The 11,688-nt window shown below is 47.1% G+C and overlaps 1 protein-coding gene across 1 annotated transcript in view; it reads right to left on the bottom strand.

Moving 5' to 3' along the window:
• Positions 1-263: 263 nt before the first annotated feature.
• TSPAN33 (tetraspanin 33) overlaps positions 264-11,688 on the bottom strand; it is a 50,423-nt gene continuing 38,998 nt past the window's right edge. The window contains exons 5-8 of the mRNA XM_007524190.3: positions 10,626-10,721; positions 5,005-5,133; positions 1,499-1,660; positions 264-1,254 (exon numbers count right to left, since the gene is read on the bottom strand). Of these exons, the coding sequence (XP_007524252.1) occupies positions 1,153-1,254; positions 1,499-1,660; positions 5,005-5,133; positions 10,626-10,721 (489 nt within the window). The 3' untranslated portion in view covers positions 264-1,152. The remainder of the gene's footprint in view (positions 1,255-1,498; positions 1,661-5,004; positions 5,134-10,625; positions 10,722-11,688) is intronic.

Here is an 11,688-nt window from a genome sequence, read left to right as displayed (position 1 = left end):
CGCAAGGAACTACCCTACCCTCGCCACCCTCCTCGAAAGTTTTGGGTGGCAAGTATTTTAATCCGTTCTAGCGGATTAGCCTGGGCTCTGGGGACAATCAAACCCTGCTCAGAGGAAAAAAGGGACTTTTCCAAACTGATCGACCGAGGGGGTAGTGGACCTCAGACGTTTAGTCGTTCCTTGCTCCACTCCCCTCCCCCAACCACCTCCAACCCAGCTCCATTCCTAGTTGCCATAATGGAAAATACATGAATCTCCCATCGCCCAGGTCAGCAAACTTTTATTGCCTTTTTCTGATTCCCCTGGCCTCAGTTAGATCCATGCTTCTTACACGGTAGAAATAATGAGCTCTGGGGCAAGGGGACTAGGGGTGTAGGGAAGGGGTCCTCGGCTCCTCTGTGAACTGCCAAGGTGAGAGGATTCCCACTTGCTGAAGAGGGAAGGCCAGAAACATTCAAGCGCAGTGGGGCTCTGTCCCACCTCTGCTGGCTGCAGAATACCCAGACCAGGCCTCAGGCCTCTAGGGTCCCCCCACCTCCCAAGGGAGGACAGGGGGCTGGATTTGGCTGTTGTTGTCCCCTTGGCCATTTCCATGGCTACTAGGGCAGGGCAGGATGTAGCTCACTCTCACCACCTGGGAGGCGGGCAGGCATTTAGTAAACATGGCCCTTCCACTCTTTCCCCAGCACACCCAAGGCTGTCCCCAGTCAACCCTCAAGTTCCCTGCTTGTACTGTTCCCTCCTTCTCCTTTGAGGGCTGGTTCCCTGCCAGCTGGACTCCAGGCTGGGTTGTTGGTGCCCACTCTCCAATCTAGGGCTTGCTGGCAGCAGGTGGTCAAGCTCAGGTGCAGAGCCTCGTGCAAAGCGACAGCTCAGCCACTGCTCAGTGCATCTTCTGTTTCCCAAACATCCCTGCCCAGAGGCAACATAGAACTCCCTCCCCTCCCACCAATGCATGAGGTTAGAGATCTCTCTTCACAGTGTTGTGGGAGAGGAGGTACATCCCCCACAGACTGGAGTCACCTCTCTAGCCCTGTCTTCTTTCTGCCCTTCTGGAGCCTGGCAGGGGGGCTGGAGGAGCTGGACCCACTGCTCTGCCCTTGCCAGGCTGCGGGGGGGGGGGGGTGCGGGGAGGGAATGCTGTGTGGCAGCTCAGTACCATGGGTCTGCCTGGTGCTGCTGGTTGTAGAGCTGCAGTTTGATCTGGTCTTTGATTTGGTTCACCAGGATCTGGGACAGCAAGATTCCCACCAGCTGGAAGGGGGGAGAAGGAATTAGGTACTTTTCTTGACTAGGTCTTGCCCTCCTGGTGTGGTCAGCCCTCCCTAATCCCATCCCTCAGCACACTGTGATGTGTGGCTCTACAAGGCGCCAGTGTCTGACATCCTTTTAGATTCTCAGGCTACCCCCCCCAAGCAAACAAAAACAAAACAAAACAAAACAAAAAAAAGCCTTTCTAGAATGGGGGGGGTGGCACACATGGGCCAGGGGGGGTTACCTGGGGGATGGCCAGGCCAAGGGCCACGCCGCCCAGTAGGAAGAGGTTGCTGTGGATCCAGTTGACCAGCTTGTCAATGCAGCCATTGGTGTAGATGACTTTACTTGCTTCCGAGTAGTCAAGGGCTTGCATCCCTTGGCCACACATGGTGTTGATTACTGCCTGGGAAGGAGGGTTCAAAGGCCAAGTGAGAACCCCACTCCAGTAGTTTTTCCTTTGAGGCCCTAGAGGACCAGGCTCCTGAAAGCTTAGACTGTCAGTGAATGTACATGGAGTGTTCTGGCTTATATGTGGGTGGCTAACCTTTACCAGAAGCCTGGACACCAAGATATGATATGTCTCAAGGTTGATGTAAAATAACTTTTTAAAAAATATATGTATTTACTTCTTTCCTTTTTGTTGCCCTTGTTGTTTTATTGTTGTCTGTCTTCGTTGTTGACAGAGAGAAATGGAGAGAGGAGGGGAAAACAGAGAAGGGGAAAGATAGATACCTGCAGACCTGCTTCACCGCTTGTGAAGCTACTCTCCTGCAGGTGGGAAGCCGGGGGCTCGAACCAGGATCCTTATGCTGGTCCTTTCGCTTTGCGCCACGTGCACTTAAACTGCTGTGCTACCGCCTGACTCCTATAAACAACCTTAATCACCAGACAGTTAATCTGAAGTGTCTGGAGGGATGCACCTAGAATGTCAGGTTTGCCAATGGTCAGAACTCTCAGCAGAATATTTACTGTTAAAATCACATCACATTAGCAGGAACAGGAAGATCAAAGATACTTTCAGGTGAACACATATACATATATATATATATATATATATATATATATATATATTTGCCTCCAGGGTTATTGCTGGGGCTCAGCGCCTGCACTAGGAATCCACTGCTCCTGGAGGACATATTTTCCCATTTTGTTGCCCTTGTTACCCTTGTTGTTATTATTATTATTGTTGTCATTGCTGTTGTTGTTGGGTAGGACAGAGAGAAATCGAGAAAGGGAGACACAGAGGGGGAGAGAACCTGCAGACGTGCTTCACCATCCATGAAGTGACCCCCCTGCAGATGGGGAGCCGGGGGCTAGAACTGGGATCGTTATACTGGTCCTTGGACTTTGCACCATGTGCACTTAACCTGGTCCCTAGGTGAACACAATCTTGGAGCAATTGTCAAAGCACAAATGACTTTCAATGTGTGGGAGAATTAAGACTGTGTTAAACCTTGGTTAGTCTTTATGTAAATGTAGTTGCTCAGGTACAATTCTCTGATGCCCCAAGAATTTGTTTACTCTCAGGTGAGATGCACAAACCCCAAGCCCTTTAGGTGAGAAGCCAGAGGTCAGATTTATAGATCAATGCATTTTGCATTATCTTAAGGCCCGTGGGCCAATAATTTTAGATCTTAGCACTCCAGACTTCAGCCTTAAGATGGAGTCTTCAGCCTTAAGATGGAGTCTTGACAGGAGTGCCTGAATTCTTTCTTAGTGAAGGCTCTCGTAGTATTTTTAGACAAAGGAATACACCTGTTAACAATCAACCAGACATGTTTTGTAAACATGGAGGTTTTAAATGAAAATCAGTAGAATTTCTCACAACAAACACCAAGAAATCTGGCATCAGAAATTTTTTTCATGTGTTAAGTCAGACATTTCCTCTCTCTTTTAAAAAAATATTTATTTATTCCCTTTTGCTGCCCTTGTTGTTTTATTGTTGTAGTTATTATTGATGTCGTTGTTGTTGGACAGGACAGAGAGAAATGGAGAGAGGAGGGGAAGGCAGAGAGGGGGAAAGAAAGATAAACACCTGCAGACCTGCTTCACTGCTTGTGAAGTGACCACCCTGCAGGTGGGGAGCAGGGGACTTGAACCAGGATCCTTAGGCCGGTCCTTGTGCTTTGTACCACAGTGCTTAACCTGCTGTGCTACCGCCTGACTCCCAATTTCCTCCCTCTTAAGATATCTGAGTCCAGTTGTCTTTGCTTTAGTATATATTTTTGTCACTGTCGGGGCTTCACCACTCCAGGCTGATTTTTTCAGATAGAAACAGGGCTGGTGGGAGTAAGGATCCCGGTTCCAGCTCCCAGCTCCCCATCTGCAGAGGAGTCGATTCACAGGCAGTGAAGCAGGTCTGCAGGTGTCTGTCTTTCTTTGCCCCTCTGTCTTCTCCTCCTCTCTCTATTTCTCTCTGTCCTATCCAACAACAACGACATCAATAGCAACAACAATAACTACAACAACAATAAAAAAACAACAGGGCTGGTAAAATATTGGGTTGTGGGAAAAGTTATGACAAATTTTTGCATAGAAAAAAATATCGTGACTTTTCCAACAACCCAATAGCTCACTTGGATAGTGCCCTGCCTTACCATGCCCACAACCTAGGTTTGAACTGTGTTCAAAACAGCCACCACTGCATTGAAGGAAACCTTGGTGTTGGGGTTTCTTTCACTCTCTCTTTTTGCTTCTGTCGCCACCAAGGTTATTGCTAGAGCTTGGTGCCTGCATGACAAGCCCACTGCTCCTGGCGAATGCTTTTTTTTCTTTCTTTTATTTGAAAGAGAAGTTGAGAGAGGTGAGGGAGACAGAAAGAGAGACACCTACAGCATTGCTTCACTGCTTGCGAAACGTCTCCCCTGCAGGTGGGGACTGGGGGCTTGAACCAGGGTCTTTGCACACTGTAATGATGGCTCTACAAGGTGCACCACTGCCTGACCCCTCTCTTTGCCACTGAAAGAAAGAAGGAAAGAGGGGCTGGGTGGTGGCGCACCTGGTTGAGTGCACATATTACAATGTGCAAGGACCCAGGTTTGAGCCCCCGGTCCCCACCTGCAGGGAGAAAGCTCTGCGAGTGGTGAAGCAGTGCTGCAGGTGTCTCTCTGTCTCTCTCACTATCACCCCCTTCCCTCTCAATTGCTGGCTGTCTATTCAATAAGTAAAGATAATATAAACTGTTTAAAAACAAAGAAAGAAAGAAAGAAAGAAAGAAAGAAAGAAAGAAAGAAAAAGAAAGAAAGAAAGAAAGAAAGAAAGGCAACAAAGCATGGAAGTTTCCTTCAATACTATGGGGGCCTGAGTCATCAACATGGCAAAACATGTGCACTATCCAGGTGAGCTATTTGCCAGTCCCTCTTTGCTTTATTATTTAATAATCTTTGATTCACTTTTAATGAAAGAGATGCAGAAAGAAAAATACACAGATCAAAGCACTGGTCAGCTCTGGATTATGTGGTGCTGGAGATTGAACCTGGGACCTCAGAGTCTCAAGCATGAAAGTCTTCTGCCAAACTGTAACGCTGTCTTCCCAGCCCCACTCTTTGCCTTAAAAAAAAGCTGCCCTGTGAACTCCCCCAGGAGGGCTACTGGTGATACAGAATCATCAGAGTGGGATGAAGAAAATTATCTGACAGCTGTGCTATCCTGTGGCCTGAGCATGTAAACTCCCAGCTGCCAGGAGCTGGAAGAAGTCAGCCGAGCACGTGCGCCGGCCCCGTGGGGCGGGGTGTGGGCGGGGCTCACCTGGTCTGGGGTGGGCAGGCAGCAGGAGTAAGGCACCGAGCAGCGCTCACGGCTGGGGTTGTCTTCTGAGCAGTTGAAGTACATGTTCTGGGACCAGTCCTTGTAGGAAATCCCTCCGCAGCAGCTGAACTGTAACACAGGCCCTGCGGAGGTTAGGAGCCGCCTTTCCTTCATCGGTTCGATGGCAGTTTCAGGCTGTGGTTACATGCCCCCCTAAGCCTTGAGCTCAAGTTTCTCCCGAGCCCCTGTTGTTTGTTTTGTTTTGCCAGAATACAGCTCAGTGGTGCTAGGGATTAGACCCTGAAGCCTCAGGCATGAAAATCTTTTTGCATCACCATTATGCTGTCTCCCCACCCCTCTCAGAAGAAGCCTTTGCTCTATAAAGTTCTCTCTCCTTTCTTCCTACTGATAGGTCTTGTTGAAGCCTGTTGGAGTTATATATATATATTTAAAGATTTTATTTATTCATGAGAAAGATGGGAGGAGAAAAAGAACCAGATACTGCTCAGTACATGTGCTGCAGGGGTTTGAACTTGGGACCTCATACTTGACAGTCTAGTGCTTTATCCACTGCGCCAACTCCTGGACCACTATCTGTGTTTTTTAAAAATTATTTTTATATTATTATTATTATATATTTTTAACTTTATTTTCCCCTTTTGTTGCTCTTGTTGTTTATTGTCATTGTTGTTGTTATTGTTGGATAGGACAGAGAGAAATTGAGAGGAGGGAGAAGACAGAGAGGGGGAGAGAAGAGACACCTGCAGACCTGCTTTACTGCCTGTGAAGGGAACCCCCTGCTAGTGGGGAGCCGGGGGCTCGAACCGGGATCCTGATGCCGGTCAGTGCGCTTTCCACCATGTTATATTATTATTTTTTATTGCCATCAGGGTTATTGCTGGGGCTTGATGCCAACACTACTAGTCCACCATTCCTGGTGGCTATTTTTCTTTTTTTATTAGATAAAATAGAGAGAGACTGAGAGGGGAGGGAAAGCAGAAGTAGATAGCATAGTGGTTATGCAAAGAGATTCCCCAGGGTGGAGGGTAGACAGCATAGTGGTTATGCAAACAGTCTCTCCTGCCTGAGGCTCCAAAAGTCCCAGGTTCAGTCCCCTGCACCGCCAAGCCAGAGCTGAACAGTGCTCTGGTAACAACAACAAAACAAAACTAAAGAGATTTCAGTGCCTGAGGCTCCAAAGTCCCAGGTTCAATAACCCACCCCAACCTTAAATTCTGGCAAAAAAGAGAGAGAGAAAAAAAAATGGGAGTGGGGTGGAAGGGGAAGATAGAGAGGAAAAGGATAGATACCTACAGACCTGCTTCATGACTTGTGAAGCTTCCCTACTGCAGGTAGGGACCAGGGGCTAGAACCTGGGTCCTTGCATATGGTAACATTGTACTCAGCCAGGTATGCCACTGTCTGACTCACTCCATATTTTGTTCTACAGTCACCTGGGGGACTTCATGAGAACAGTTTCTGGTTTTGCTGTCCTTCAGAGCACAGAGTCTGGTAAGAGAAGGTGTGCAAAATTCCTGGCTGAGGCTAGGAAGACAGCTCAACTGGGAGAGATGAGGCCTCTCAGGTCTGAGGCTCCTAGTTTGAGACCTGGTGCGGAATGTACTGAAGTGCTGTCCTAGCTTTCCTTTCCTTCAATGTGACTCACTATCTTATATGAATAAAGATAAATCTTTTTTTTTCCCTCCCACCAGGGTTATTGCTGGGGCTTGGTGGCTCCATGATGAATCCACTGCTCCTGGTGCATTTTTTCCCCTTTCTTTTTTTATTTGATAGCGACACAAAGAAATAGAAAGGAGTGGGGGGAGAGATAAGGAGAGACACCTGCAGCTTTGCTCCACTGCTTATAAAGCTTGGCCCTAGGGTGAGAAAATGGGAGCCTGAACCCGGGTCCTCTCCTCATGCATGCTGATGTTGCCCTCGACCAGGTCTGCCGTCACCTGGTCCCAAAATAAATCTTTAAAAAAATGCTGGTCGAAAGGACTCAATTCAGTGCACGCACTACCATGTGCAAGGATCTGGGTTCAGGCTGCCAGTTTCCACCTGCAGGGGAAAGCCTTCATGAGTAGTGAAGCAGTACTGATGGGGTCTCTACAGTCCTCTCTACCTTTTCTTTCAGTTTCCGTCTCTGTCAAAATTAAATACAATATTTAAAAGATTAAAAATACTGGCTGAAAGATTTAAGTGATCAGTATTGGAAGCAGTTATCATAATATAGAAGAAAACACAGGAAGATAATTTTTTTTTTATTGCTACCAGGGTTATTGCTGGGGCTCAGTGACTGCACAGTGAATCCATCTTGGTAGCCATTTTCCTTCCCCCCCCCCCTCTTTATTAGATAGGACAGAGAGAAATGGGGGCGGGGGCAGATAGAGACGTAGAAATAGAAACATCTGCAGACCTGCTTCACCACTTGTGAAGCTCCCCCCTGCAGGTGGGGAGTGGGGTCTGAACTCAGATCCTTGCACATGACAATGTGCACTCAATTGGGTGTGTCACTGCCTGGTCCCCTTAAATTCTTCTTCTTTTTTTTTTTTAATTGGCCACCAGTGTTATCACTGGGGTTATGCCTGCCTGATTCCACTGCTCCTGACATAGTATTAAAAAAAAAAATCATACAGTGTGAGGGAGGAAGAGAGACAGAGAAGAGAGACACTAAAGCACCATTCCACCATTCATGAAACTTCCCCTGTGCAGGTGCTTCAATATGATTGACGGCTCTGTGTGTGTGTGTGTGTGTGTGTGTTGGAACATCTTGAAAGAAAAAGACACATAATGTAAGATTCACTTACATGAGGTTCCTAGAATTGTCAGAGATTCACAGTAACAGAAATGAATGGTGGCTGCCAGGAGAAGTGGGGAGGGGACAAAGAGCAATAAGTGTTTAATGGGGACAGTCTCAGTTGGGCAAGGCAGTCCTGGAATAAATGGTGACTGATAATGGTCACACACCAATGTGAATGTTCTCAGCTGAAGTACTTAACTTAAAACTGCTGATAGTAAATTTGCCAAGTGTCTTACTGCAATTTAAAAATAAAACGGGTGAGGGGAGGGAGTCGGGCTGTAGTGCAGCGCGAAGTGCAAGGACGGGTGTAAGGATCCCAGTTTGAGAAGGATCCTGGTTCGAGCCCCGGCTCCCCACCTGCTCAGGAGTCGCTTCACAGGCGGTGAAGCAGGTCTGCAGGTGTCTTATCTTTCTCTCCCCCTCTCTGTCTTCTCCTTCTCTCTCCATTTCTCTCTGTCCTATCCAACAACGATGACAATAAGGGCAACAAAAGGGAAAAGTAAATAAATAAATAAATAACCAGGGGCCCAGGTAGTGGCTCACCTGGTTGAGCATATATATTATGATGCTCAAGGACCCAGGTTCAAGCCCCCAGTCCCCACCTGCAGAGGGGAAGCTTCACAAGTGTTGAAGCAGTACTGCAGGTGTCTGGCTGTCTCCCCTTCCTCTTAATTTCTCACTGTCTCTAGTCAATAAATAAAAGATAATTAAAAAATAAACTAAATCGGGTTGGGGTGGGGCAGGTGGTGGTGCACGTGGTTAAGCACACAGATTAGTAAGGACCCAGGTTCAAGTCCCTGGTCCCCACCTGCAGGGGTGAGCTTTACAAGTGGAGAAGCAGTGCTACAGGTCTCCTTTCTTCCCTCCCTTTTCCCTTGTCACTCCTTCCCTCTTGAATTCTCTCTCTCTTGTTTATTTATTATTAGATAGAGACAGAAATTGAGAGGGGAAAGGCAGATAGAGAGTGAGAGAGAGAAACAGAGTGCAGCCCTGCTTCACCACTCATGAAGCGTCCCTCTGCAGGTGGGGACCAAGGGCTTGATCCTGGGCCCTTGTGCACTGTAATGTGAGCATTTAACCAGGTGCATTACTACCTGGCCCCAATTCTGTCTCTATTTAAAAAATAAGTTAAAAAAAAAATCAGTGGTTGAAAGGGTAGTAATAAAAGACATCTGGGGGGTCAGGCGGTGGTACACCCAGTAAAGCGTATCTACTATGAAGTGCAAGGATCCCAGTTCGAGCCCCCAGCTCCCCACCTGCAGGAGGGGTCGCTCTACAAGTGGTGAAGCAGGTCTGCAGGTGTCTATCTTTCTCCTCTACCTCCCTTATCTCTCTCAATTTCTCTGTCCTACCCAATAAAATTGAAGAAAAAAAAAATTGGCTACCAAGTGCAGTGGATTCATAGTGCAGGCACCAAGCCCCAGTGATAACCCTGGAGGCAAAAAAAGAAAAATAAAAGGAAGCTCACCCAAGAAGTAGAATTCACACTTCACCATGTGTGAGGACCTCAGTTTGGGCCCCTGGTTACACATGGGAACATTATACACTGGGAATAGCTTCATGATTTGGGGAATGGAGGAGTGGTGCTATGGTGTCTCTCCTCTGTCTCTCCTCCATTTTTCTTAGTACAGAAAGGTAAGGAGGCAGAGAGAATTAGTGTTAAAAAGTGAAAGAGCAAAAGAGAGAAAGAAAGGAAGGAAAAAAGAAAGAAAGAAACCACAGAACCAAAGCTTCCTTCAGTGCGAGGGCCGGGCTCAGCTCTGCGTTAGGCACATGACAAAGCAGTGCGCTATCAGAGAGAGCTGTGTCACGGACCTCTGCCTCTCTCTCCATCTGATACTGGGGAGGGGGAAAGTGTCCACTGGGAGCGGTAGATTCCTGAAGGTACTAAAAGTCTCGTAGAAATGGCCACATGCTCCATTAAATAACCATTTATAATGGTTTCTTATGAATCCTTCCAGATTTTTTTTTTTGCCTCTAGAGTTATTGCTGGGGCTTGGTGCCTGCACTACAAATCCACTGCACCTGGAGGCTATTTTTTTTCCTTTTGTTGCCCTTGTTTTTATTGTTGTTGTTATTATTATTGTTGTTATTGCTGTCATCACTGTTGGATAGGACAGAGAGAAATCAAGAGAGGACAGGAAGACGGGGGAGGGGGGAGAAAGATAGACACCTGCAGACCTGCTTCAGCACTTGTGAAGCGACCCCCCTGCAGGTGGGGAGCCGGGGGCTTGAACCAGAATCCTTACCCTGGTCCTTGTGCTTTGCGCCATGTGCGCTCGACTTGCTGCGCTACCGCCTGGCCCCCCAGATTTTTTTCTTACACATGTGAACACACATCCTTCTATCTTTTTTATTTTTTCACCCCAAGGGTAGACTATGTTTACTGTTCTGTTTCTTTCAAAGTACTTTGAGAGCAGCACTTGCTAATGCGTGGTGTCTTGCTAGCCTTCTTCCCAGCATTCCTTACTGGCTAGGTAATAAGGAAGCCCCTAGTGTGGAGGGTAGGGCATCTCTTGGGACACCACTGACTCTGGCCTGAAGCCTCCTAGACTCCTATTCTCTCTTTCTCTGCCTAGCCCCCCCCCCCCCCAGTCTTTTTTTGATAGAGCAGAGAGAAATTTGAGAGGGGAAGGGGAAATAGGAAGAGAGATAAAGAGATACCTCCAGCATTGTGTCACTGCTCATGAAGCTCCCCCCCACCCCCACAGGTGGGAGGCAGGAGACTTGAACCTACACCCTATGCATAGTAACATATTGGTTCAACCAGGTATACCACACCCGGCCCCTCCCTCCCACCACCATCCTTAGCACATACCTTCTTCTGGCCAAAATCAATGAGGTTCTGCAGGTCCAAATCATCTCGATAGTGTACAATGGCGTTATCGATGATCTCACTCACTTTCCCCCGAGTCTGCCAGATTGCCGAGGAAGGAATCAGAACACAGAACTCTTAATTCATTCTCTTTTTTAAAAGTCACCCTGGAAGTCAGAAGCTAGTTCCTGTGATGGCAGAGGGCCAGTCCCCAAGCCCACCCACCCCTGGGCCCAGTCAAGTGCCAGTGGTCAAGGGAACAGCTGGGTCTGCTGCTGGCACACTCTGAAACACATTTCAAGATAATCCAGTGACCACAAAAAAACACTTGGTGATTGATGCAAACCAGAGGCTTTTTAATTTTTTTTTTTTTTTTAATATAGAAAGGGCTTATGAGCTGGGACACTGACCCCTAGTGGACATAAGAGAATTGTATCTCTTTGAGATCAAAACCTATTTATTATTTAAGAATTTTAAGGAGCCAGGAGGATTAGGACATTCTGCATTAGGTCAGCAGCTCTCAATTTCATAGCTGCTACCATGCTACCTTCCTTCCTGCTCTGCTGCTTCCCCCCCCCTTTTTTTTTTTTTTTATTTTACCAGAGTATTGCTCAACTATGGCTTATGGTGGTGCGGGGGAATTGAACCTGGGACTTTGGTGCCTCAGGCATGAGAGTCTCTTTACATAACCATTATGCTATCTACCCTGCCCCTTTGCTAGAAGGTTCCTATCCATTGTTCTCTACTCTGCATCTGGCAGTCATTTGCCCTTTGGGAAAGGAGAATTGATTCTTAATAAAAATGACTGCTGGACTATACTGTAAACCACTACCTCCCTCCCCTCAAAAAAAATAAATAAATAAACAAAAAAAAAAAAGAAAAAGAAAAAAGCCTTGGGCTCTCAAGCATGAGGTTCTGAGTTTAATCCCTGGCATTGCTCTTTCTCTTTCCCTCTCCCTCCTCCTTCTTTCTCTTAATAAATCTTTAAGAAATAATAAAAGGGGAGTCAGGCGGTAGCGCAGTGGGTTAATCACAGGTGGCGCAAAACACAAGGACTGGCATAAGG

This window comes from Erinaceus europaeus, chromosome 8 (assembly GCF_950295315.1).
Source record: "Erinaceus europaeus chromosome 8, mEriEur2.1, whole genome shotgun sequence".
Taxonomy (NCBI): Eukaryota; Metazoa; Chordata; class Mammalia; order Eulipotyphla; family Erinaceidae; genus Erinaceus; species Erinaceus europaeus.
The sequence above is the reverse complement of the archived record's forward strand: the minus strand, read 5'-3'. Positions and strand labels throughout refer to the sequence as shown.